General features: G+C 45.4%; 2 protein-coding genes across 3 annotated transcripts in view; both read right to left on the bottom strand.

The window, feature by feature from the left end:
• Positions 1-27,398, bottom strand: part of DDX47 (DEAD-box helicase 47) — an 80,944-nt gene that overhangs the window by 8,667 nt on the left and 44,879 nt on the right. The window contains exons 2-3 of the mRNA XM_025879735.2: positions 6,213-6,443; positions 5,434-5,527 (exon numbers count right to left, since the gene is read on the bottom strand). Of these exons, the coding sequence (XP_025735520.1) occupies positions 5,434-5,527; positions 6,213-6,368 (250 nt within the window). The 5' untranslated portion in view covers positions 6,369-6,443. The remainder of the gene's footprint in view (positions 1-5,433; positions 5,528-6,212; positions 6,444-27,398) is intronic.
• The window catches only part of APOLD1 (apolipoprotein L domain containing 1), a 48,956-nt gene continuing 44,867 nt past the window's right edge, over positions 23,310-27,398 (bottom strand). For both annotated transcript variants that reach the window (XM_025879736.2, XM_073877954.1), the window contains exon 2: positions 23,310-27,060. In XM_025879736.2, coding sequence (XP_025735521.1) covers positions 26,317-27,057 — 741 coding nt within the window. In that variant the 5' untranslated portion in view covers positions 27,058-27,060 and the 3' untranslated portion in view covers positions 23,310-26,316. The remainder of the gene's footprint in view (positions 27,061-27,398) is intronic.

The following is a 27,398-nucleotide window of genomic DNA, read 5'->3' on the forward strand; positions in this document are numbered from 1 at the left end:
GCCATTTCCATTGCTTCTTCTGAGGGAAGAATGCCATAAGCAATCCCTTAAGAAGAGGTCCCGGGGTTTGTTATCACCAATCAAGCCACAGCTATAAGATTTGGAAATTAACTCCCAAAGCAAGACCACCATCTCTAGGCTGGCTGGCTACAGCTGAACAGGACCCCCTGGGAATGCTTCTTAGTAAAAATGCCCTCCACCAGTTGATGCTCACATTGTTCCTTGACTGTATACAACTGCTGAGATTTCCTTACCTCGAGATTAACCCTACAATAAACTCCTTTTCCCTGAGGTTAGCTGAACATGACTCTCTTCTTTATGACCTAAAATGACCCAAACAGACAGAATGCGGAACACACAGGAAAATGAGAGCTCAATGACAATACCAGGAGAGTTATGATGGTGGTCTGAACTGAGGCAAGGCAGTAAGGCCACAAACAAGTGAGATGTAGAAAGTCGTGCAAGGAAATGTGGCTGACACGTGGGTTTCTAGCTTGGGAAATTCGAAGACCACAAATTGAGATAAGGGCTTCCAGAAAATTAGTTCTGGTGAGGAAAACAATGACTCTGGTTTGAACATAGGGAACTTGAGGTTTACGCCATACGCTCAGAGAAAAATATCTAAAAACCAGTTGGACATACTTGTTCGGAGCTCAGCAGAGAAGTGTAGACTAGAAACAGAGACATGGGAGCCATGAGCATCGTAACAGTGGTGCTCCCCCAAGGGCAGACACATTAGAATAATCCATGAGATTTTTACATCTGTGTATACCTAGGTCACACATGTAGAAATTCTGATTCAGTAGGTCTAGAAATCTCTATTGTTTTACAAGTTCCACAGGTGATTCTGATGAGCACTGGCTGAGATTCACTGATGCAGACTGTTCAAGCTTCAGGACTGCATGAGAAATCTTACTAGTGTTTTAGAGTGAGAAAAAAAGGATGAAGATAGATTTAACATTGCAAGGAAAAAGGAACGAGAATAAACTGAGAAAGAACAGCTGGAAAGACAGAAGACAATACTGACTTGAAATTGAGGAGAATGAGGGCTTCAGGAAAGGAGAGTGACTGATTTCAAACAGAAGAGAACAGGCTTTTCAATATTCATCTCTTAGACATTAATCACTTAAACTAGGAAAGGCCATGCCAGATCAAACAACAGCACGGTCTAGCGAATGCTACCCTTTACCCTTCTAATAGTAACATCAATGTTTTCCATATAGAAGTACAGGTGTAGATACGAATTATAAGTCAGACCAGACAATGGGCTAATTTTGTTAAGGTCACAAAAACAAGTAACAATATGGGGGTAAAATTTCTCCCTCGTTTACTAACTTTAATGTTCCTCTTGGTCGTAGGGTAAGTGACAATGAACTGCAACAGCATACACCTATTTGTGAACTACGGGCTTCCAAAGCTTTTTATTCCCCAACTCTGGGGGGATTCTGCACTCCCTGCCGCCGGGGGTAAAGCATGCCTTCCGGAACAAGAAAAAAACAAAAACAAAAAGAGTGGGACCTGTCCTCCTTTTCTGTCAGGGGAAATCTTAAAATTTTGGAAAAAAGGAGTATACAAGAAAGATTTAAAGAAGTAAAGGAGCTTAAGTCTCTCGATTCACGTGGCTGTGAGCGACGCCCACTGCCACCAGCAAAGGCCTGCACTGCTTGCAGTTCTCTTATCATCTCCTCAAAGCAATACTCGCTTTGTGAGACTAATTTTTCTCTATTATCTCCTTTCGTCCCCTCACAACCCTTAAGCCCTTGCAGTGGTAGTGTCTGTGTAGAATACACACCCCATAAGAGCAGAATAAATTCATTCACCTTGGTCACACTGCCAATACCTAACAAACTGCTTGGTATATGACAGCCATTCAAAAACTGTCTGAAATTCCTAAAGGACTTTGAGTGATCTCTGAATTAGAAATAAACTTAATACATGAAACAAATAGGAAGAAAAGCATTCTCAAAACCACCAAAAGATTTTGATCTCTCCATTGTAACACTCTGTGATATATGGCCATGAACACAGGCTTTTCAGCTAGAACATCCTATATTCAAATTCTAGCTCCACCAATAAATAGTTATGTGACTCTAGCCAAGGTACTTAATCTGCTGACCTTCAATTTCACCAATAAAATAATCATTCCTACCTTTCAGAATTGTTATAAGGTTTAAGAACAATGGATGTGCCCAGAATTCCATCAACTCTGAAACTGACACCATCATTAGTACTCAAACTAAAAATTTAAAGTTCATTTAATAGAAGAAAAAAGAAAAACATTGTTAGATTATTTAAATCTCTTGCTTAGGGCCAGCATCTACAGGGTTTTTTTTTTTTTAATGAAGCATTTATAAATTGTTCATTAGAATGAGATAAACTCAAGAATAAGAATAAAGACTTTTTCCATGATGATTATGTCAACCACATTACTCAGTTCCTGGTAATCTTTCACTGACTCTTATTTTCTCTGCATTCAATACAAACTTGTTACTGAAAACATGAATAATTTCAGAATTATTACCACCACCTAATCTGGGTTCCTTCCTCTGACACCTGCTGTAGGGTAAGCAGGAAAATGCCGGAACGCACCAGCCCTTCTTTTTGCTATTGGAAAGCAGCTCCAGTAGCTCTCACTGCTGAAACTTCTTCCCTACCTGTGCGGTCCTTACCCTAGCCTCTCTAAACAAGTTCAAAGTGTGTACTAACCCTTCCCTGGAACACTCTTCCTCACCTAATTTGTATGAAATTGTACTCATGATTTTCAACCCTCTACTGAGCCTCCACCACCTCTTGACCTTATGTGGCAACCTCGCCCATGTCCACAGTTTCAGCTACTTCCCTTTGGACATGATGTCTGCATCCAGTTCTGGCCTCGTAAGCAAGCTCTAATCCCCAGAATCCAACTGTGCATTAGTTAATTCTCTCTCTCTGATGCCTGAAATCAATTATTTCCAACTGAACTCCTCTTCCCTGGAATTATTTTTCCTCCTATGCTCCTTTTTACACCTAATATGTTCTAATATGTAATATGTCCTAAACACACAGTAATATATCCTAAACACACAGGCAATAATCTTCAATTTCCCCACCCCTTGCCTTCCATTAATAAACTGGTTATAAAATCATGATGACTCTTTTTCTATCATTTTCTCCTTTTCATTCTCATTACCACTACCCTACCCTTTATTTATTGCCAAAATTACCACAATACCCTAATTGGTCCCCAGCCTCTGGTCCCTCATCTCTAAACTACCTTACAAAGCTATGAGATTAATAGTCCAAGAATACAACTCCAAGGATTTCATTCTCCTGCTAAAAAATAATCTCCAAAGACACTCCACTGCCCATGAAACAAAGACCAAATTCCTTTACCCAGCATTTAAGTCCGGCATAATCTGGCCCCAACGATCTTACTAATCTTTCCCCCATTCTCTGTTAAGTACTTGCAGGCCTCCACACATGCCCGTGCTTTCCAGCCTTCTTAGCTTTTTTTCATGCCGTTCCCTATGCCTAAAAAAGTCTTCCCCTCCCATCAGACATGAATGTCTAAATCCTATTCAGTCTTCAAGGTTCAGCTCAAATGTCTTTCCAACCTTCCCAGCCAAAAAATAAAGTCAGTTTTCTCTAATCCATTCCAATGAGTAATAATCTATTCTCCTCCATCAGTGCACTTGGAATGTAACTTTCTTATGCCCCTGTTCATCTTGTAATAGATTTTCAATTATCTCCTTACTAGACTCCCAACTTCTCAGAGACGGCCAAGTCTTAACTTCTGGTGCCTTACACTTAGATACTTACTATTTATGGAAGGAACAAATGGAATTTCACAAAGTTTAATTACTTTTCCACATGACAGCTCTTCAAATCACTGAAGCCAATTATCATATCCCATCCAACTCTACTCTTCTCCAGACCTAATGCACTCAGCTCTTTTAACTATTTAGGACTTTTTTTTTTTTTTAATATTTTATTTATTTATTTATTTGAGAGAGAGTGAAAGAGATCACGCACGCAGGGAGGGGTAGAGGGAGAAAGAATCTGAAGCAGACTGGGCACTGAGCATGGAGTCCTACACAGGGCTCAATCCCAGGACCACAAGATCATGACCTGAGCCAAAATCGAAGAGTCCTATGCTCAACCAAATGAGCCACCCAGGTGCCCCATTTAGCCATCCAGGCACCTGTATTCTTGATATTATACCACATTCACTGCCATTCAGCTGGTCCCTCAAAACTGGTCCCCAGAACTAAGCATAATATTCTAGATGTGTTCTAATCAGTACAAGGCACTTTTTTCTCTCTCTGGAGCTAGTTCAAGAGTTCTTAACTTGGGATATGTGGCAGAGGAATTCAGGGTGGGGGGGTTAAATTCTATGTACAGATACATTGACACATTTTTTTTTTTCTGGGAAAAAAAATCTTAATGTAGCTAAGATTACATTCATTTTCTCTAAGGATCTTAATGAATTTCAGTTAACATTGCTAGGTCTCTTTTCCTATCAGCCCTGATGCTGTGAAGTTGGGCTTTGGGAATCTACGAGCAGGACTTTACCTCTATACCTACGAAAGTTCATCCTGTTAGTACTGGTCCCACTAGCCATCAACCAACTTGTTAGCCATTCTTCTGCAAATCTGATAAACATGTCCCACAAAGCGAGAGCTCTCAACTCCTCTGGATACTAAAAGATGTTCCAGGCACCCTTATGTAAATCTGCACTTACTGACTCATAATTTCTTTTTTTTTTTTTTTAAAGATTTTATTTATTTATTTGAGAGAGAGAGAATGAGAGATAGCACGAGAGGGAAGAGGGTCAGAGGGAGAAGCAGACTCCCTGCTCAGCAGGGAGCGCGATGCGGGACTCGATCCCGGGACTCCAGGATCATGACCTGAGCCGAAGGCAGTCGCTTAACCGACTGAGCCACCCAGGCGCCCCTGACTCATAATTTCTAACAAGTTGCTTGCTAGTACATTTTAATCCAGTGCTTCCTTGAAGTCAGCACCTGCTGCAGACAACAAATCTCCTTATAGAAAGTAATCTCAGTAGAACAAGAGAATTACTTTTTCAAAAACCGATAAGCCACAAATTTTGTATCTTTAGTGGCCATATTTTTATATCACTCGAAGTATGCAAGAACAGCTCTCAAAAATGGTAAGTATCGGGGAGCCTGGGTGGCTCAGTCGATTAAGCGTCTGCCTTTGGCTCAAGTCATGAGCCCAGGGTCCTGGGATGGAGCCCCGCATCGGGCTCCCTGCTCCAGGGGAAGCCTGCTTCTCCCTCTCCCACTCCCGCTGCTTGTGTTCCTGCTCTCGCTGTCTTTCTCCCTGTGTCAAATAAATAAATAAATAATCTTTAAAAAAGGTAAGTATTTAATTGAGTATAACGTCATAATGAACCTGTATTGAGCCACATATTTAATTTAATTTTCAACCTACCTTGTAAGGCCAAAGGAATAGCTTCAATCTGGATCTTTGTGGGCTTTGTCCATCTCAACTGGTCACAAGCTTCACACAACACATCTGTCACACCCTTAGAATTCAGAAAAACAAATTTTAGGAAAGAAGAACACACAGACACTTGCCTCCCTGCTAATTAAATGACTGTCAGAGCCATCCTGCTGGTGACATGTGCATTCCTTCCCCTTTGATTCAAAAAGTGTGAGCCTACGCGGTCTGCTCTTTAATTATGAGCACTGAGATAGTACCTCAAGACTTAACACTTTCTACTCAAAGAGATAAAGCCAAGTTCTTCCCATGTATTATTTCATTTAATCCTCACAATTCTATTAAGTACTTATTAGTACCCCCAATTTTACAGATGTGCAAAGTGAGGCACGACGAGGTAACAACGTGCCCCTGGTAAGTGACTGGGTCAGGATCCAAACCCCTTCATCTTACTCCGCAGCCCAGGACTTTGGCGGCGGCGGCGGGGGGGGGGCGGGGGAGGCCGCATGTAGTCTCCTGGCAAATACAAACGTCGCCGCACCAAAATGGAGAAAACCGCAAATGGAGACTCTCAGGGACGGGCAGCCCTCCCACCATTCAAACCCAGACGCTTAGGGACAGCGTCCGAACCCAAGCTTCGGAAATTCTGAAGGAAACCCAAACTAGGCCCCAGCTGCCTTTGTACGCCACCAGCCAGGGTGGAAGGACCCGGAATTTGCCTACGCCTGGTGCTTGCAATACAAAGAAAAGCCGGCGTCCTCCATGCTCACCAAATCTTTAAACGTTTTAGTTTCCTCCTCCTGCACCGCCGGCTGAGGCGCCTCTGTCGCAGAATCGTGCTCCTCGGGCGCCGCCATGTCTTCCGCGCACTCTGGAAGTGGGTCGGCGGCGCGCGGGATGCTGGGAAATGTAGTTTTAGTTCTCATCGGCCACCATGTTCTGGGCGCCCCCCTGCGGGCTTGATGGGATTTGTCGGCCCTAGGGGTGTGGTTTAGCGGAAACTTGGTTAAAAAAAAAAAAAAGGCGGGGGTTGGATATAAACGTGTGGACTTGTAGAACTGAATGCAGAAGGGGCTGATGACGTGGGCCTCCTATCTGTCTTTTAGGATACTTTTAAGAACTTTCCCCACCTCTCATACCTGTTATGTCCCTTGGTTTTCTAACCATAGAGCTTTGAACAGGTTGATATCACAATACTATTTATTTATTTTGTTTCATTCATTCATTCAATAATATTTGTCTAGAGCCTACCATATGCTAGGGCTATGCTAGATGCCTAGTGAACAGGACAGCATCCCCTGCTGTCGTGGAGAAGACAGATAATAAATAAATGATCACAGATAATGTCAAATTGTGAAAAATGCTACGATGTAACAAATGGAAATAAAAATGATGGAGAGTAACCTGGGGAGAGTGGGTTGTGGGGATAACTGTGAGACTGCGCAAGGCCTCTGGGAAGCAGTGATAGTTGAGCTGAGACCTCCCTGATGAGAAGAAGGAAGTCCCTTCAAGAACCCAGGAAACAATATTTCAGACTAAAGGAATAGCAAGGGCAAAGGCCTGAGGGAGTGCAGCCAATGAGGCTGTTCTGGAAAACAATCTGCCACTACTAAGGCAAATTAAGTTATTTTATGTTGCATGCCCTGTGCCCAGCAAGCACACTCCTGTGGTCCAGCATGCAGTTCTCACATGGTGTCGCGGTGCTCCCTACATCATTATTCTGGAGATGGGGAGTTGGAGGCAAGTGGTATCCATTCTTGGGAGAGTGGCTAGTTAAAATGTGTTCACAGTGTGAGCAAACATGCCTATAACAAAATAGCTGGATCTCAAAAACCTAGTGCAGAGTGAGAAGAGTATACAAAAAGTCACGTACCTTTACCATATAGGCCCACAAAATATCACTTTCTGCTGGAGCACATACACAGAAGGATACACTTTCGACATTTGAGATTGTTTATCTGTGGAGCCAGAGGAATTGGGATAAAATTGGGAATTGGGGAACTGAGACTAAAAGAGAATACATATACAAAGCAAAAGAAGGCTTCTGATGACAATGTGCCTTGAACTGAGGATTATCAGCTCAACTCAGTGTGCCTGAGGTCCTTCCCACCACCACCATCAGGGCTGAGAAAAGGCCCTGATTTAGGAATCACATTGGTGTCTCCAACAAAAACAGGTAGGGTGCAGTCAGAGAAGCAGTCTCAAGTCAGACCCTGCGGGACCCTGCAGTAAAAAAATGTCTGGGGTTGGATGTTATCCGGAATACAAAAGGAAGCCACTGGAAGGTATTGAGCAGGGAAGTGACAGGATCTACCTATTTAAAATATTACTCTAACTCTTTTATGGTGACAGACTGTAGTGAGGAAAGGATGGAAAGAGAAACTTTCTAAGAAGCAAGAGATGATCTTCTTATCCCCAGCTCTAAGCATACAGCCTGACGACGCAGAATGGATGCTCCATCCGCGCTACCTGGATGAATGACAACCCAGCGAAACATCAGGATCAAGTAAGATGGCAGAGCAGAAGGAACTTTGCTGGTTGTTTCCTTAGGGAGTGAGGTTGTCTCTAGCTTTGAGATCACCTCCTGCAGAATACACTAGGGCTTTCGGTCTTTTTATATCATTTCTCCAAGTTAAAGGAAGGCAGAGAAGACACACTCTGTATTAAGACCACAGGTCTCCCTGAAATCGGTTCCATCAGCCTGTGTTTGTGCCAACACAGTCTGAGGCACTCCAGCTCTCCGTTCAGCGCCCCTACAGCCCCCACGCTCTCTGTTTTCCCAGGGCTGGGAATTAGGCCACTCTGGGTGAGCTCCGAAGCGGATAATACTCGTTGGGATAAGGAGAAGTTGACTTATCCCGAAGAAAGTCTCCCAAACTAACTCTGGCTCTTCCTCCTTCTGTACTGTGCTCGGTAGACCTGTGGGAACGCTGTGCTCTTCGTCTGACAAAGGAGAAAGAAACTCGAGTCCAGACGGTAAAGAGACATGTCACACTGCAAGGTGACAAGAAACAAGAAGAGAAACCCAGGCGTCCGGGCGCCCGGCCAGCACTTTCCCCGCAGAGAACATCAGCTTCTGTGAGCCCAGCAGCTTTCGCCTGCGAATCCCTCCGCCACACAGAGTCTTCCGTAAGAACAGGGACAGCGTGGATACAGTACTTACTAGGCTTCCCTTCCCCTTGTTTTCCGATTTCATTTAGGAGGGGAGTGGGGAATGAAAAGCCCCGAGGGAAGCCAGAAGCCCTGACAACGAGAAAGGAGGGAAGCTAGAGGCCAGGAAAGGGGACCCAGACAGAAGCAGTTGGAAGGACTATAAAACTGCATATCATACGGGGTTTGAAGTTCCCCAGGTTTTGGTAAAATGTGTGACAGGAAAGAAAAAGAAAATCACACGGGAGGTGTCTGGGGCTGCTTCGAAAGGGAACGGTTTTGGCAACTCAACCGCTCTTATGATATAAACTGCCCTTTTCGGCCAAGCAAAAATCGTTTCTGTTTGTTCTTGGATAATTCGGACATCAGCTATTTTTAAAACTTCCTGTGGTGTCAGCGTCCCCAGGCGCGGAGGGACGCCAAGAGGACAGGGCACAGTGGCGCAGCCTGGTGGCGCCATTTCTAGGCCCAGGATGTGCCGGCAAGGTTTGGGCCTCACCCAGCACCCACCCTGGTGACAGGATTCACGTCAGACCGGCAGGGGGACCACAGAGGCTTCCGCAGGGGAGAGCCTGCCCCAGCTGAGAGGACTGTCTGCTTCTGACGATGTGGAGTCGTTTGGATATTTATATTCTAGTCATGGATATTATAGAAGTCATTCTAGTAACTGAGCGGTGTCATATCCTGTACTTTAGAACAATGAGGAAGGTTCGAGAGGAAATCCAAATAAACACTCAAAATGATGGGGGGGGGGGGGGCGGGAAAGCAAGGCTGAAACAATGCACTGGCTCCAGAAGGAGAGGGCAAAGTGACTGACCCCACCTTATTCCGAAAGGTCTTCACAGGCCCTAGGCACGCCTGCCTTCATAGGGCCCTTTCTCCACAAAAAAATTACTAAAAATTATACTTTAAGGCTGCATTAGTATAAGGACAGACATATAAATATTACCATATTAAAATAGTTTCTTTGATGTGAAAGTTCTTTTTTTTTTTCTTTTGATTTTAAAAGAAGTTGAAACCTTTTTTGGGGGCCCCTAAAAGTATGGTGGGCTCCAGGCACTGCGGCTCCTGCCCTTGGCACATAAGGGAAGGACCGTGGTGGTGCCTTCAGCAGGTCAGCGACCCTGGGCCGCTGTGGGGCATGAGCAAGTCAGGACAGCGGGGGCTCCTAGACCAAACGTGGAGTGAGCCTCCAAACTCAGGGGCAAGACTTCTGTGGAAGACGCAAACAAGAATCCATTGTTGATCAGTTTCTGCTGAAAATCCTCCCAGAAGCTGCATTCTCTGTAGTCCGTTGTGGAGAAAGCTCCCTTTCTGTTCTCAACGTGCTCTGTGTTCATCAAGAAGGAACCAGTGGCAAATTGAATCAGTCAGAAAATTCTCTTTAACTTATGAATTAGGATCTGCTTTGAATGTGTATGTTTAAGAGAAGAGCGACACAGATGACTATTACAATGAGGGCAAAAACAGAAGAAGACAGAAGAGAGTTAATATACAAATTACTTAGTTATGTAACCAATCTGTGTCTAGAGGAAGAAAGATAACTAGTCCCAGTTGTTTGTTGGTGTCTCCTTTTTGCTTTTGGTTTGAAAAGCTTCTTAAAATACAGAGGAATCTGTATTTGTTTCTTTTTTCTTTATGTTCAACAACTAGTCTCAAACATTATGTCAGACCCTGGGCCAGACATCAGGATCCAGAAGTAAGCATGAAACCTATGCTCCCGTTGGGGAGAGAGCCTGCTTAAAAAATAATAAGAAAGAGGGGCACCTGGGTGACTCAGTCCATTAAGTGTCAACTCTTGTTTTTGGCTCAGGTCATGATCTCAATGTCCTGGGATAGAGCCCCGTGTCTGGCTCCTCACTCAGTGGGGAGTCCATTAGAGATTCTCTCTCTCCCTCTCCCTATGCCCCTCCCCCTTGCTCTCTCGTTCTCTCTCTCTCTCTCTCTCTAAAATAAATAAATAAATCTTTAAAAATAAGAAGAAGCAAAAAGAAAGAAATCCTCACAGTGAACTGGAACAGATAGACACAGAAAAGTAATCACAAGTGAGACGAATGGTACTAAGGAGAAAAGCAAGGGGATGTTTTATCTGTGAATCATGGACATTTTCTCCGCAGAAGTGACTTTTAAACTGAGACATGGAATTGACTAGCTGTGTGGGGAATAGGGAGTGGTTTAAAGACAGAATCTTCTAGGTTAGGTCCTGCAGTGAAAAAAAAATCAAATGAAGCTTATAGTGATTATAAGATGATGATTTAGGATGAAGCTGGCAATATAGATAGGGACCTGAATATCTAGGACTCTATAGGCCATCTAAAGGATAAAAGAAGCCTTTAAAGAGATTTGGGCAGAGATATATTTGAAAAGATCACTCAGGCGGCTGCAGCGCAGAACAGATTGGGTCAGGGGGAGGGCTGCGGGAACATCAATTACTAGGTGTTCAAGCCAAAGATGATAGTATTTTGGACTAGAGAGGGGCAGTGGGGGTGGAGAGAAATGGACAAAATCAAAGGGTGTGGAGAGGCTAGATAAATCCTCACGAATGATTTAACCCGGAAGGTGCAGGCCAGGAATGTGTTGATGATTCCCAGGGTCTGGCTTAAGCAAGAAGAAACAGACTGGAACCTTTACCTAGCTAGGAGACCCTGGAAGAGAGGCAAATACGTGGGCAGATAAAGGGAGTGAGATCATGTTCAGAAGAGAATAGTTATTGTAGGAACTGAGCCTTGAACCCAAGCAGACTGGCTCCAGAGCTCCCACTCACCACCATACTGTACTATGTATGTGTTACCCCTAGAACGGCTAAGGGAGATAGAAATCTAAGTAATATGCCCTTAACATCTTCAGTTAGCTGAAGACAAATTATTTTGTCTCCTGGGGAGTCTACATACCCCAAAGGGCATCTCTTCTGTGGATAATTAGTTTTGAATTTCAACTTGGTCTTATCTCCCAATAAACATTAAAACATTGGCATCTGGGTATCTCTTCCACACCAGCTTCCCTCTCCATCCACCCTGTCTCACATCTTCCTTTCCTCCAGCCTTCACGTCAGCAAGTCCTGCAGACTCCATGCCAAAATGTATCTTGAGTCCCCCTGCTTCTCCCTTCCCATCACTACCACCATAGTCCACAAGGACTTACTCGTTGTGTGGTTTCCCACCAGACTATATGCACCACAAGGGCAGTGCCCACACTGTGCTTTGTCCCGCTATAGTGCCCAGCGCCGAGCAGAGAATAAGCATTCAGCAAATAGTTGCCCAATGAATAGATAAGACTGGTTTGTAGATTAGTCTCCTATGAGAGAGCTTAGCATGAATAAATCCCCAAAGCCTACTTATTTACTAATTATATGGATCACGGGAGTTTCTGAATCCAATTTAATAAGACTGCAGGCAGCCGCTCCCATGATGGGCACCACCCCGTAAGCAGTGGCCAGGAGCAGCTCGTTCAGTGTGGCAGTAAAACCAACTGCTCTGCCAACCTTTCCCTTTGGCCCCTTGAACATTTTTTTTTTTTAAGATTTTATTTCTTCCTCTGAGACACAGAGATAGAGAGAGAGAGCATGAGCAGGGGGAGAGGCAGAGGGAGAGGGAGAAGCAGGCTGCCCGCTGAGCCATGGGCCCAATGTAGGGCTCGATCCGAGGACCCTGGGATGATGACCCGAGCCAAAGGCAGTTGCTTAACCATCTGAGCCACCCAGGCGCCCCTGGCCCCTTGAACATTAGCTAGAACCCCTCAGTCTGGTGGTCTACTACCATCCTCGGGTCTTTCCCATAAAAGATTCCTATGTCCAGGACCTGAAAAAAATCTGGTGCCTCAGACTGAGAATTACAGTGCAGAGGACAATATTCTAAGATGTAAATAAAATATATAAAGAATGGAATTAACCCAAAGTCAACAACAAGCAGGAAATTCAAATGTTATGTTATAATCCTTACGTAGAGAACCACAAAGGCCGAAGTTTCAAGGTCAGTTCATTCATACTATGGGGTGGGTGATAAAGGAAAGGCAGCTATGTCTCATTTCCTGGTTTCCTGGTTGTTTCTTATGCCTTTTACCTAAGTGTTTTATTTTTAATGCATGCACAATTTTACAATTTTTTTTTTAAGTAGGATCCCAACGTGGGCTTTGAACTCACAACCCTGAGATCAAGAGTCGCATGCTCTATTGACTGAGCCAGCCGGGCACCCCTGCATACACAATTTTTAAAAATTGTTAGAAATGGAGATGTTTGGGGCGCCTAGGTGGCTCAGTCAGTTGAGCGTCTGCCTTCGGCTCGGGTCATGATCCCAGGGTCCTGGGATCGAGTCCCGCATCGGGCTCCCTGCTCCGCGGGAAGCCTGCTTCTCCCTCTCCCGCTCCCCCTGCTTGTGTCCCCTCTCTCGCTGTGTCTCTCTCTGTCAAATAAATGAATCTTTAAAAAAAAAAAGAAAGAAAGAAAGAAAGAAAGAAATGGAGGTGTTTTTGTAATTCCTTGGCAATCCAGGTACCATTGCCACAATGAAATAATAACACAGCAACTTCTAGCTGCTCTTTCAAATAGAAGCATGTGAATTTAAGTATAATGAGTTTGATGTCTAAATGCTTGAAATAAACATAAAGTAAAACATCAGCTGCTATCCTGGACATTTCTCATCCTCAGTGATAGTCCAGCATCTTTTCAACAGCTGTCCAATGACTCCCAATGATCCCCCAGGTACGATTCCTTTTCCTTAAGTAGAAACCAGAACCTCATTCGCCCACCCTCCCTTACACCTAGGGCACAAGTCTCTACCAAACAGAGACACCCGTGCCAAGGCTTAGTTCAGAACAGAGCGATGCAAGGAAGTGGATCCTGGCATTGGCCAAGGTGTCCCGCTACCAGGGCAGCAGTGACAAAGGTTCTGGGGTCCAGATGCTGCATCGGACGTATGGATGCGGTCCAAGGTGTCCTAGCTTACTGACAGCAGCAGTGGAGTTTCTGCTCGTGTGCTGATGTCACGGGGCTTGGGTGTTGTTCCCAGCTGCATTACCCCCAAGCCTTACCTGCACCTTCTTGGAGATTCTGTGAGCTTCCTAATACGTTCTAATAAATTTCTTTTCTGCTAAATTTAGCTGGAAGAGCTTCTGTTGTTTGCATGTAGGAACTCTAAGTAGCAGAGCTGCTAAGAAGAAACCATGTAGACATAATTAAAACACACTCCTCAGCTACCCCTCTGTAAGTGGCACTGCTTGCTGCCTGGTGAGCCCAGCACATTTCCTGTGTCTGTCCGCTGTCTCTCCCACTGTCCTAAACATCCTCTCAGCCATCCAGTGCCCCCTCTCCCATTGTCATTCTCACCCGGTGACCCTGCTTCCTATTTCGGGGGAAAATGAAGAGAACTTCCACAAGTTCCCACACCATACTTAACACTTGCCTGCCCCACCTTCCCTCCTGTTCGGAGGACGTGCTCTCAGTGGCCCTGCAAGTGAAGGGCCACCCCCAACCTCTTACTTTCTCAAGAACACTCCTCTAAAGCCTCCATTTCCTCTCCCGCACCATCACCTCTTTCCCCTCTCTCCTGGATCATTCCCACAGCACACACACACGCTATGATTTCTCTTCATCTTACAGAATATTTCTCATGACCCCATATCCTCTTCCAGCTAGTGCCCACTTCTCTGTTCCCCTTGACAGCAAAACCCTTCAAGAGAGTTGCCTATTGGGGCACCTGGGTGGCTCAGATGGTTGAGTGTCTGCCTTCGGCTCAGGTCATGATCCCGGGGTCCTGGGATCGAGCCCCACATCAGGCTCCCTGCTTGGCGGGGAGCCTGCTTCTTCCTCTTCCTCTACTGTTCCCCCTGTTTGTGCTCTCTTGCTCTCTCTGTCAAATAAATAAATAAAATCTTCTAAAAAAAAGAAAGAGAGTTGCCTATACATGCTGATTGGAGACCCACCTCAGTAAGGCTTTTGGCCCCATTGTTTCCACAGATATTTCTCTTGTCAAGGTCGTGAGTGACCTCCATGCTGCTAAACCCAACGGCCAATTCTCATTCTTCATTTTACTTGATTCTCCAGCAGCCTTTGGCTCCCTCCTCCTTGAGAAATCCTTTTCATTGGCTTCCAAGACGCTGCAGACCCCCGGTTTCACTCCTGCCCCACTGGCCGCTCTTCCTGTCTTCCTAGTTAGCTCCCCCTTATCCCCACCCACTCCACACTCTAAATGTTGGCAGACCCAGGGCTGCGTGTTTGGAGCTATTCCCTGCATTGTCCGTGTCTGCTCACTCCCGAAGTGTCATACCCAGTCTCATGGCCCAAATACCACCCATTTGCTAAGAATCCTCACGTTCATAACTCTTCTCTAACTCCTCCTCAAGCTCCAGACTCATTTATTCAACAGTCTACTCATCTTTCCTCCTGAATGTCTCCAGTGTGTTAAACTTAATGACTCTAAAGTGGGCCACTCCTGATTCTACTCCTCCCCAACTCATGCCACCCACAGCTGTCCCCAGGTCAGGAAATGGCCACGTCATCCACCTCAACCCCTCAGACCAAAAGTCCTCTCTTTCTCCCACTTAACACAATCAATCTGTCAGCAAATTCTGCTGGTCTACTGTCATAATGTATCTGGAATCTCATTACTTTTCTCTCCTGTCAGCTACCAACATCTCTCCCCTGCAGTATTGCAGTCGCTTCCTAATTGGTCTTCTTGCCTCTACTCTCACCCCTCGAAAGGAATTCTCCATGTGGCAGCAAAGGGATCCTTTTGAACATAAGTCTGATCAGATCAGACTTATGATCAGACTCCATTCGAAACCTTCCAGTGACTTCCCATCTCACTCAGAGTAAAAGGCAAAATCCTCACAACAGTCCAGAAAGTCCTACCCACATGGGCCCCACTGCCCTCTGAACTCATCTCCCACGCCGTTCCCCTCACCTGCCCCCCCTGCAGCCATGCTGAGCATCCCCCCTCCTGAAATCACATCCAGCATGCTTCTGCCTCAGAGGCTTTGTCCTTTCTGGTCCCTCAGCCTGGTGTGCTCTTTCCTTGGGTGCCTGCATGGTTCTCTCCCACACAGCAGCTGCAGGTCTTCACTCAGATGTCACCTTGTCATTGAGGCCTTGCAGTCCCTCCCCCTGGCCCTCTCTCCCCTGGCCCTGCTTTGTTTTCCTCCATGTCACTTATCACCATAAGCAGAATAATGGCCCCACATCTGTGCCCGTTCCTGATCTCCAGAATCTGTAAACACATTCTGTTACTTGGCAAAGAGGAATCAAGTTGCAGATGGAATTAAGGTTGCTAATCAGCTGACCTTAAAATAGGGAGATGATGTTGGATTGCCCAGGTGGGCCCAGTATAATCACAAGGGTCCAGAAAAGTGGAAGAAAAGACTGAAGAGGAGGCCAGAATGATGCAATGGGAGAAGGACTCAACCCATCATTGCAGGCTTTGAAGAGGGAGGAAGAGGGTCACAGCTTAAGAACACAGCAGCCTCTAGAAGACAGAAAAGGCAGGTACACAATTCTCCCTTAGAGCCTCCAGAAAGGATCATAGCCCCTCCAGCTACTTTATTTTATTTTTTTAAAGATTTTATTCATTTATTTGAGAAGGAGAAAGAGAGAGCAGAAGGAGAGAGCACGAGTGAGGGGCGGGGCAGAGGGAGAGGGAGAAGCAGACTCCCCACCGAGCAAGGAGCCACACACGGGGCTTGATCCCAGGACCCTGGGATCAGGACCAGAGCCAAAGGCAGATGCCCAACCAACCGAGCCGCCCAGGCACCCCCCCAGCTACTTTATTTTAGCCCAGTGAGGCCCATGTCAGATTTCTAACTGCAAGAAAATAAATGTGTGTGGTCTTAAGCCACTAAGTTTGCAGTAATTTGTTACAGCAACAATAGTAAACAAATACACACTCTCTCACAAATGATATTTACTTCTTCACTTATGCCTGCATTCCCTATCATCATTAGACTACACTTTCCATGATAGTAGAGATATTCGGCGATTTTGTCCACTCCTGTATGCTCACCGCCTAGAAAAATACCTTGCATATAGTGGGCACTCCATAAATGCTTTGTTGAATGAATGAGTATGTACGTGTCTGTAAGTATGTGATGTGTTTGGGAGGGAACGAGGAAGAAGAAAGACAAAGCAGCAGTTGTCAAGTGGAAAGGTTAGATGCTTATATGTAAAAGAAGCAGTAAACTAGATCGAGCTTCTGGAAACGGGTTATTACCCTGGGCCCAGAATGGTCATCCCTGGCGAGGTAAGGAGAAGCCCAACAGCTTTCCATGTATAAGGCAGGAGTGTGAGGACAAGGTCCAACTTGACTGTGGTCCACAAAGGAAAACTCTCTCTTATTAGCTCCTGGACACCGAAGGAGATGGTGTCTTCCCGTCCTGTCCTGGGAGTGAAATGGGGAGCACCAACTCCACGAGAAACCTTACAGAGCGGGTCATGCGAGAGAGGTGGAAAATGATACCCCAGAACATTCCGAGGTCTTCTCCTCTTCAGAAAACACCCCCTATAAAAGAGGCCACTCTGGGGAGGAAAACTTTCAGAGATCAGGAAGTTCACTGTCAGCACCACATATTTATGACTCAGTGCTGACCTAGGGCTGGGCTTGGGCTTTTGATGCCAGCCCCACATGTTCGAGATCCCATGGAGGGGAAGCATCAGGTGCAACGTAGAACCGCCTTTCCTCTCTGCTCCTGCTTCTCATCACTACAGGTCTTGCAAACGTTTGCTCTGCTGACGCACCATGGTCTGATTCTTCTCCCCAGCTCTTTCAAAACCACCAGGCCCGATGGACAAAGAAAATGTGGTATATATATGCAATAGAATACTACTCAGCCATAAAAAAAAAGAAAGAAATCCAGCAATTTGTGACAACATAGGTGGAACTTGAGGGCCTGATGCTAAGTGAAATAAGTCAAACAGAGAAACACAAATACTGTATGATCTCACTTATATGTGAAATTTCAAAAAAAAAAAAAAAAAGCCCAAACTCATGGAAAAAAAGATCAGATTTGTGACCACCAGACACAGGGCAGGAGAAAGGAGATTGGATTAAAGTAATCAAAAGGTACAAACTTCCGGTTATAAGATAAATAAGTAGCAGGGGTATAATGGACAACATGACAACTAGAGCTAACACTGCTGTAGAGTATGTTAGAAAGTTGCGAAGAGAGTAGATCCTAAAAGTTCTCATCACAAGGAAAAAATCTTTTTTTCTTTTCCTTTTTGCATCTATATGAGATGACGAAGAGCTTTTTTTTAAGATTTTATTTATTTATTTGAGAGAGACAGACAGAGATAGCGAGAGAGAGCATGAGCAGGTAGGAGAGGGAGAAGCAGGCTTCCCGCCGAGCAGGGAGCCCGATGCAGGGCTCGATCCCAGGACCCTGGGATCATGACCTGAGCCGAAGGCAGATGCTTAACCGACTGAGCCACCCAGGCGTCTCAAGATGACGGTGGTTAACTAAGCTTACTATGGTAATAATTTTGCAATATATGCAAGTCAGGTCACTAAACAGTGCTGTATGTCAATTATATCTCAATGAAACTGAAAGAAAGAAAACCCCACCAGGCCTGCAGTTTCCTGGAGGATATCCACCTGGTGATGGCCCAATCCTGCCAATTCCAACTGCCTTCCCTCTGCTTTCCACCTGCTTCCCCCTCCCAAGGCTTCCACCCACCACTACGCTTGGACCTCTTTTTCCTGACTCAGCCCTTTTTGGAAAATCCCCAAACTACATCACTGTTTTTTCATTAAAACCGCAGAATCCAGTTCATCTTCGCCCTTGCAGTCTCAGCAATCCTAACACCCTGTTAAAAACATTAAAAAAAAAAAAAATACTGCAGGAACTCAGCACACTCGATCTGAGTTGTGTCTTCAAATTCAGGGTCAAGTTTTAGGTTAAGGTTATATTCCATCAGACTGGACTATGAGGAAATCTATAATTCATGTGAATGAATTGGAGGATATAAAGGATTGGAAGGTTGCTTGAATTTGAGCAGGAAAAGAACCTGAAATCAGGAGAGCCAGCTGGAATATCGTTGCAGGTGCTAGGGGTAAGTGGGCGGTGGTAACCCTGAAAGGATCAAAATGGAGGGGAGAGGTGTTGAATGGAAAGGCAATACCTTGGCATAGGCTTATCAAAGAGATGGGGAAAGAGAAGATTTGGAAATGAGAGCAAGATTTCAAGGTAGGCACAAGGGATCCCAATGCTATCTTTGGCAGGAACAGAAGACTGTGAAACTGCACCACCTTTGCTGAGGAGGAGGAGGATATGTTTGGCTCTAGGTGTGCGGGGAACATGCAACAAGTGCTTATGGAGCCTGTCTTGGGGTGGGAGCTGGAAAGACACAGTGGGAAGGCTTAACACCATCTGAGATATTGTTTCTGTCCATAAGAGCCTTGCGTGCGTTCAAATCTCTTGAATAAAAGGCATCATGTGAAAAGGGGAGTATGTCAGAGGGGGAGACGAACCATGAGAGATGATGGACTCTGAAAAACAAACTGAGGGTTCTAGAGGGGAGGGGGGGAGGGGGATGGGTTATCCTGGTGATGGGTATTGAGGAGGGCACGTTCTGCATGGAGCACTGGGTGTTATGAACAAACAATGAATCATGGAACACTGCACCAAAAACTAATGATGTAATATATGGTGATTAACATAACAATAAAAAAATAAAAAAAAAGGCATCATGTGATAAGTCTGTGTAAGAGACAGAGAGAGTGCTCTTAGACATTCGGTTAAGAGCAAGACCATGTCTAGCTGTAGTCAAAGCGTAGCACCCCATTGAGGAGGAAACAGCTAGGGCTTTCTATTCTGCACAGGCTCCTGAAATCTGCTTTATTCAGCCAATGACCTCCACTTTTGTTTGCATCTCTTCTGATACCTACCAATTCCAGTTGACCTAAGAGAATTCTTTGCCACTGGTTTCATCCATACCAACATCTACTCCAAGACTGTGAGACACTAGGAATGGACTCGAAGGACTCAGTGAAAGCCTGTATGACGGAGGCAGGTCTGAGGCTCAGGCAACCCTCGAATCTTAGGAGTGGAGGAGAGAGAAAGCTATCAAGAAGCTAAACAGAGAGGCATATAAGAAAGGCCAGTGTCACAGAATTCAAGAGAGAAGCGTGTTTTAAGACTAATCAACAATGTCAAATGCTACAGAGAAGTTAGAAAGAATGAAAGTCTAACAAGTGATTGTGTTTACTATGCAAAACTCAGAGAACAATGTTAAAAAAAAAAAAACAAAAACAGGTCATCCAGGGGTGCCTGTCTGGCACAGTCAATAGAGCACACAACTCGTGGTCTTGGCGTTGTGAATTTGAGCCCCACGTTGGGTGTGGAGATACTTAAAGTCTTAAAAACAATAATGAGGGGGCGCCTGGGTGGCGCAGTTGGTTAAGCATCTGATTTCGGCTCGGGTCATGATGTCTGGGTCCTGGGATCAAGCCCCATGTTGGGCTCCCCACTGAGTGGGGAGTCTGCTTGTCCCTCTCCCTCTGCCCCTCTTCCCGCTCATGCTCGCTCGCGCGTGCTCTCTCTCTCAAATAAATAAATAAAATCTTTTTTTAAAATGACAACAAATCATCCACAAAGTATTATTATTTTGAATAGTTTCCTGATACCTAAGGTCTTATTTGTACTCACACCTATCAACTCTCCCACTAGCCTCCAGCAGTATGAGGCCATACCACCACAGTGGAATTGAGTACACACCCCTACTGGGAAGAAAACTGACAAGCAGGGTCAGTGGTGGTTTCAAAGGAATGACCCCAGAGGTTTTTATACAAGATCTGGAAAGGCCTGTTGAACCAGTCATTTCTTAATGCATGTCTGTGTGGTCTCTGACAATGTCGTCCCAGCATATCGGCGGTTAGCAAAAAGTTCTTAGTAAGCAAGTCCTTCCATTCTAGACGTTTTGTTCACAAGATCTTGCCGTGATTGAGACATCTGGGGCAGCATTACAAAATATCTGTGTGCAAGTTTTTATGATCTAGGCTGAAGTTAGATCATTTTCAAATCACACCCACATTGTTTTTTTGCAAATACTAGTCATTCGAGAAGCTGCATTTTGGTTTCTTATTGATCAACCTACTGGCATAAGATTTCCCTGCCTAGTTTACTGGATTGTTAGCACTGTAAGATCTAGAACACCATCTACATTGCCCACAAATGACAGTAGCCAGTACAAGGTTAGTACTCAATACGTATTTTCTGGATGAATGAATGAATCTGTCAGCTTGTTGTACATAATTTTGTCAATATCGTGAGCTATTACTTTATATTATGAATATACGCACTCTCAGAAGAGCTAAAGAGCATAATTCTGGAGTCAGGCTACCAGGATTCAAATCCTGGGAGACCTTTTGCTAGCTGAACGACCTCTCACTTCCTTTACTTTCTTTAATAATGTGGGGTAATCTTACTGTCCACTCCAAAAGATTTTTGTAAGGTAAATGTGATAATACTTAGAAATTGTACTTAGAACAAGTAAGTTCTCAATCAGTGTTAGCTATTACTATTATCATTAAATATCCACATCTTTTATATTTATTATCTACATGTCATTTTATTTAAGCACCAAGCAAAGTATTGTTCTTCAACGTTTCATGAGTACAATTTTTTTTTAAGATTCTATTTATTCATTTGCGAGAGAGACAGAGAGAGAACAAGGAGGGTCAGAGGGAGAAGCAGGCTCCCTGCTGAGCAGAGAGCCCGATGCGGGACTCAATCCCAGGACCCTGGGATCATGACCTGAGCCGAAGGCAGATGCTTAACCATCTGAGCCACCCAGGCACCCCATGAGTACAATTTTAATAACAAGGGGATGGCAGAATAAATGCATGCCAACCAGGGAGCCTGGAAAAAGACATTTGAACCTAAAGGGAAGATGTGAGACATCGTTACCCTTCCTTGACTCCATCTACAAAAATTGGGTAAATTTGGCAACTGTATCCACACAAATGCTGGAACAAGCCATACTGTGACTACCCCTGTGTATTTGGGAAGCAGAGGACTCAACTGTGACTCATTGCTAAAGTTCTGTGGCAAATCAGGTCACAGGCCTGCCTGCACTCCTGGCCCTGGGGTTACACTGGAAATACAAAATGGGATTAAACATCATTCTTTGCAGATGTAGTTTGGTATAGCCAAGCTTTACCTGTGCAGGCAAGAGAACATTGGAGGACCTTCTTTCCACAACCTAATGCTACTGCCAGTCAGGATCGGGGGTGTGGAGGGGCCCTAATGTTCCTTCTTAGCCCCTGCAGCGGTCTTGGTTCATCAGCATGATTTCCCCTCTCCAAACAACTCTCTGGTCGCTCAGGGATTATTTCCGGATCTTGGGGCTCACTCTTTGTCCTATTCCAGACCACAGCAGGGTTTACCTTCTCTCATAGGAGTTTGCCAGGAGCAAAAAGCCCCATCCCAAACTCCTGTCAACTCAACAAGGAGAAATTTATTGCAAATCACTAAAAGGACACTTGTCATGACAGGAATAGCATATGCTTTGGCAAAGATAGGATCCCAGCTTGTGGCTGGCCTTTGCAAACAGTCCTACCAACACAGGGTTTTTTTGTTTGTTTTTTGTTTTGTTTTGTTTTGGTTTTTTTGGCTGCACAGTCATTAATAGTGCATGCAACATTCGGAGGACCCAGGGGAGTTTCCAAGGTGGAGACTCAGAGGCTGGCACTCAGTGAGAGCCCGTCCAGGGCAGAAGTTCTCAAAAAAGACTGCAGCAACCACTGCAGACTCTGTTTGGATTGCTGACCTCCCACTCAATGTCCACCCTCCTTTTCTTCCTTACAAGCAGAATCCCAGGTATACTGGGAGCAGCTAATTGGCAGCAAAAATACTACATTTCCCAACTGGCCTTGCATGGTCAAGATCAGTCACTTTACAAGGTGAAGTCTCCTGGAAATTTCTGGAAGAGTTTTGCCTCACCCTTCCTTTCTTCCTCTCTCCAGTGTTTGGGTTTTGCAAAGGCTGCTTTGGCTGATTCTAGGTTTCCTTTCAATTAATTCCTACGTTGCAATTATGTCCAAAGGTTTTGAAACTACTGAGACTTCTGGATAATAAGAGAATTCTTGTAATAGAAGTTGATTACTCTTTAAAAATTGATTTATACGGTTCAACACTGAATATTCTAAATGAACATGATTACACATCTGCCCCCTTTTCAGAGTTATTAATTCATATGCAGGCAGACATGAGATTAGGTAATTAATTACAGAAAGGTCAAAATTTTGAGGAATGGGCCGGTTTTTTTTTTTCAATGAAAGGAAAGGACTTATTTTGCTATAGTGGGAAAAAATGTGCTGTTCAGAAATTGTTGCATTTAACTGTATCCCCATTTATCTCTGCACAATGTTTTATGGCAATGTCTCACTTCCCTCTACTTCCTTTTCACACTAAGATTTTGAATGAGAAATATATCAAGTTGACTGATTGTTTGCCTTATCTGCTCTAGGGTGGTTTCTACACCACTCTTCTCTTTTTTTCTCCCAGTAACTACTTTCCACCTTGACATTTGCCATCTTGGAAATGAAAGTGCCTGAGGGCAAATGCGTCAAAGCAATGAAGATCAGAATGTTTGCTAAGGATCATTTTTTTCATAGAGCAGAATGTAGTTTTACTGAATCCTTGAAATGCAGAACCAAATAAACCTTCTTTTTTTTGTGGAAAAAAAAAACAACCCAAATGATTATAAGCCCAAGAAGCTTACAGAAGCACTTAAATCTTAGTACAAAACTTTTATTTTTCAAACTTGGACATTTTTCTGAAGTATACTTGTAATCGAAATACCCCTCTTTTCTTCCTTTTGCAACATACCATTTCAATCTGTTTGTTTATAGAATGAAGGCCTTAAGGAAAAGCCTTATTTGCATTCCCCCAAAAGAAATAAATAAATATTTGTCTCTATGATCCATTTAACTGAACTTGACTAAATCCTGGTAGAGGCTCCACTTTTTGTATCAGACACAGAAAAGGATGGATAACATTTCATTACCAACAAATTCCCATTTCTATAGCTAAGCAGTTCTTTAAATTATTCAAATGCATGGATTGAGCTCCTATAATGTGCAAAGTATTGTTCCAAAGTAGACACCCTTCCTTAGATGTAAAGGGGGCCACTGAAATGATAACTTGGGGAGTTTATGATTTTGATATCCCTAAAATACCCTAACGATAGGAAAAGTTTGCTACAGCTGCTCCTATTGCTTCCTGAAATACCCAGTTTATTTCTAGGGAACAACACACCCATTGGAAGACTATAACTCAAACTTAAGCATCAATAAAAGATGGAGTTAGGGAGTAGTTGTACCTTTGAGACATAACGTGGACAACAATGTGAAGTACATTCTGGTGATCTAAAATGCTAGCATTCATGCAAGGTGGTCTAAGAAATGACACCAGTTTAAAAAGAAACCAGTACCAACTTCAAAAGAAACCAGGATACAGACCAATTGCAATTTATAGGAAAAATAAAAACATAGAGCCACTAAGCCCTCCCCGCAGCGCTGAGATTGTAGTTCCTCAGATACTCCGCCATCATTGGGAAACACAGGGGTAGATTGGGTTAATTTAAAGCATGTTAAATAACTAAATAACCCAGCCAAGTTTTGCCTGTGTGGTCCCAAAGACTTTTCAACATATTTTTCACCATTACGGTTGTAGGAATGGAAATTGAAGAAATGATAAGTATTTTCTTAGAGAGAGCTCACAGATTCCTTACAGCTCCCAACATGAAAATATGACACAAGCCATTGTCTATCATCCACAAAACATAACTTCACAAGACATCAGGCTGCCATGGTCTGAGTGCCTCCTTCACATGCCTCTAATTGAGGGTTTTTTTTTTCCCCTGAACAAAATAGGTTTGCTTTTCAGGTCAAATGTTATTTGCTGGCAAAGTACCTTCAGGATAAATATGTTTGCATCATTTCTACAGCCCGCAAGTCAAACCTCCATTGATAAGCCTAAATTCGTCCCGTGGTCTCTCTATTCAGAACTTCCCACATTTACCTAAAAGGATCACTCAAATCACCAAGGAATAAAATTCCCCTCGCCTGGAGAGAGACTTATTCAAGGAGAGCCATGTTATTTCCAGCTATTTCCAGCTCATGCCCCACCTTAGGAAGGCAAAACTCAGTCTCATCTCCTGAAAAGAGCCTCCGCAGTCTCCTGTTCAGAAACTGGCTATTCCTATTATTTTCTAAACGTGGCGTGGTGATTAAATACAATTAAATGCAAATAATAAACAGCAATTAAATAACAAACTTAAATTAAAAAAATACATGGTCTGGCAGTTTTCAGAGTAGGTAACAAAGGCCAATTTGCACTAGGTTCACATTCCTTTGTGTATCAGTTCCTACAACGAGTGGGCAACACTGCCCTCTAGAGGGGTTACTATGTTATATCCCTTACTTCACGTGGTGGGAAAATGCCCCAGGTCGCAATGGCCTATCCCACGCACATTCTTGCTTTTACTTTTGGGACCCTGTCCAACCTTGACCTTCTGTGAACGACTCTGAAGGCCATGGAGCCTCTGGGGAGGCCGTGAGACTTCATGAAGACTCCCGAGAGGATCAGAAATGAACATCTGTTGCAGTTCTCTTCAAAACCTAAGTTTTTAATAGATGTCAGAATCACGCCGTGGGCTTGTTTAAACACCGGTTGCTGGGCCCCACCTCCAGAGTCTGATTCCTTAAGTCGACAGTTGGGTCCAAGAATGTGCCTTTCTAACAAGTTCCCAGGTGATGCTAATGCCCTGGGGCCACACTTCCTGAGCCAGACACTGTGCTTGGCACTTCATCTCAATACCTTACAACAGGGTGACGTTTTCACATCTGTTTCACAGACCAGGAAGCCAAGTCTCAGAGGAATTAAGTGGCCAAGGTCCCATAGTAGTGGCAGAGCCTATAATAAACCCAGAACTACCTAACTCAAATCCACTGCTTTCTTCTGTACACTAGGATGCCCGTAAGTAAAGTTGTAAGTCACTTCATCTTCCTTGGCCTCAGCTGCTTGTTGCAAGGGGGTGGGATTCAGACGACCATTTAGTCGGTTTCCCTCCCAGAATATCTGGAGGTCTGGCTATGAAACCCCTCAGGAATATCCACTCTGCCCCAGGCTGGATTTGAGAGGGGGCACACTGAAGGTGGAGGGAAACGCGTATCAATGGGAAAGGCCCCTCTTGGGTCCTGAACCTGGCTACACAGTTCAGAGGGGACCTGATTTGCTCTGGATTCTGGAGTTCTTTATACTCAGAGACTCTGGAAGAGAAGCTTTAACGCTAGCGTCTCCTCTCACAAGCATTTTGAGGACCTCAAACCCTAGTGGGGCTTGGAGAGGACCCAGAGGGTGGCGGCACCCCCAGCATCCCCAGCCTCTGCTCAAACCACCAGGGCTGGGGCAGGGACCCTGAAACAACTTTAATACAGTGGTGCCCACCGGTGTGGAGACTGAACGGTTTTGATAAAGGAAAAATAGTTTTCAGTTCACATAGCCCATAGGATTAGGCAAGTAAAAAGTCCCTAGCACGCAACCCCAGGCAGGATGTCACAGCGATGGCAAAAGAAGGGCTCTGAGCACCCCCTCCTTCCCCCAATTTCAAGAACAGTTTTTCTCATCCTTTGCATTCCGCTCCTAATCCAACTTGGTGTTGTTTTCCTGAGGGAGCTACAAATCTGGAGCATCCCGGGGCATGGTTTCTGGCCTCGGTCATGAGGGCAAAGGATGTTCTCAGAAAAACAGCGCGGCAGACTGGTCAGCGGAGATCTTGAGGTCTTGGCCACGGCCGCCCTTCGTGCAGAGCTGGACTCTGGTCTCCAGCTGCTCACTGAGTTCGTCCAGGGCCCCGGTGCAGGACTCCAGGCTCTCGGCCAGTTTCTGAATCTTGGCCCTCAGCACGGCCTGGCTCACCCTGGTGGCCCCTTCCGCCCGCCTGGGGATGAGGAAGCCACGTGAGCCGAAGAAGACGACGCAGTAGACCGAGTTGTACAGGGCGATGGAGGCTTTCCGCCCGCACTGCAGCAGCTGGCGGTCCCCGCGGCCCTGGCAGCGGCAGAAGAACTCGAGGCAGCTCAGGATCTCGCGCATCTGGTCCTGGCAGGCGGCGGCGATCTCCTGCACCCTGCGCAGCTCCCGGGAATTGCAGAAGATCAGGGAGAGGTCGGACGTGATGGTGACGGCCCCTCCGGCGGTGGCCACCCCCAGCCCCACGGCCGACGCCACCAGCGAGACCCCCAGCGTGACCGGGCTGAGCGAGAGCCCCACGATGGCGGCCACGGCGCCCGCGGCGCTCAGCGAGCTGCCCGCCAAGTTGGCCGCCAGGGAGCGCCGGCGGAGGCGCTCGAGGCGCCGGGCCACCTCGCGCAGGCGCAGCACCTCGCCGTGCAGCCGGCCGCGGCGGTCCAGCAGCAGCCCCTGGAAGCGGCGCAGCGCGTCGGCGCCCTGCAGCTCCCGCGCCGCCGGCCGCTCCATGCCCTGCGGGGGACACACACGCGCGGTTAGCCCGGAGCCTCCGTGCCCGCCCGCGCCTCCCGCGCGCCCGAGTTAGACACGACGGCCGCTGCCCCGCCGGGGGAAACAAACCGGTCATTTGCCGGCGAGGCCTGTGTGTCAAGTTCGCAAAGACCGGTTCTGGAATCTGGGAAGAGCCACACAAGTTCTCGGGACCTTAAAACGCGTATGGCAAGCGGGAGTGAGGCTCTCGTCCGCATCCCTCCCGGGGAACGCTAAGGGTGCACTTATTAACTGTTCCGTAAGACGTAAGTTCAGTGAGGAGGGCGTGGTGGCATTGGAAGTCTACTGCAATACTGAGG

The sequence above is a fragment of the Callorhinus ursinus genome, unplaced genomic scaffold (assembly GCF_003265705.2).
Source record: "Callorhinus ursinus isolate GAN/ISIS: 27379988/994484 unplaced genomic scaffold, GSC_fseal_2.0 scaffold27, whole genome shotgun sequence".
Lineage (NCBI taxonomy): Eukaryota > Metazoa > Chordata > Mammalia > Carnivora > Otariidae > Callorhinus > Callorhinus ursinus.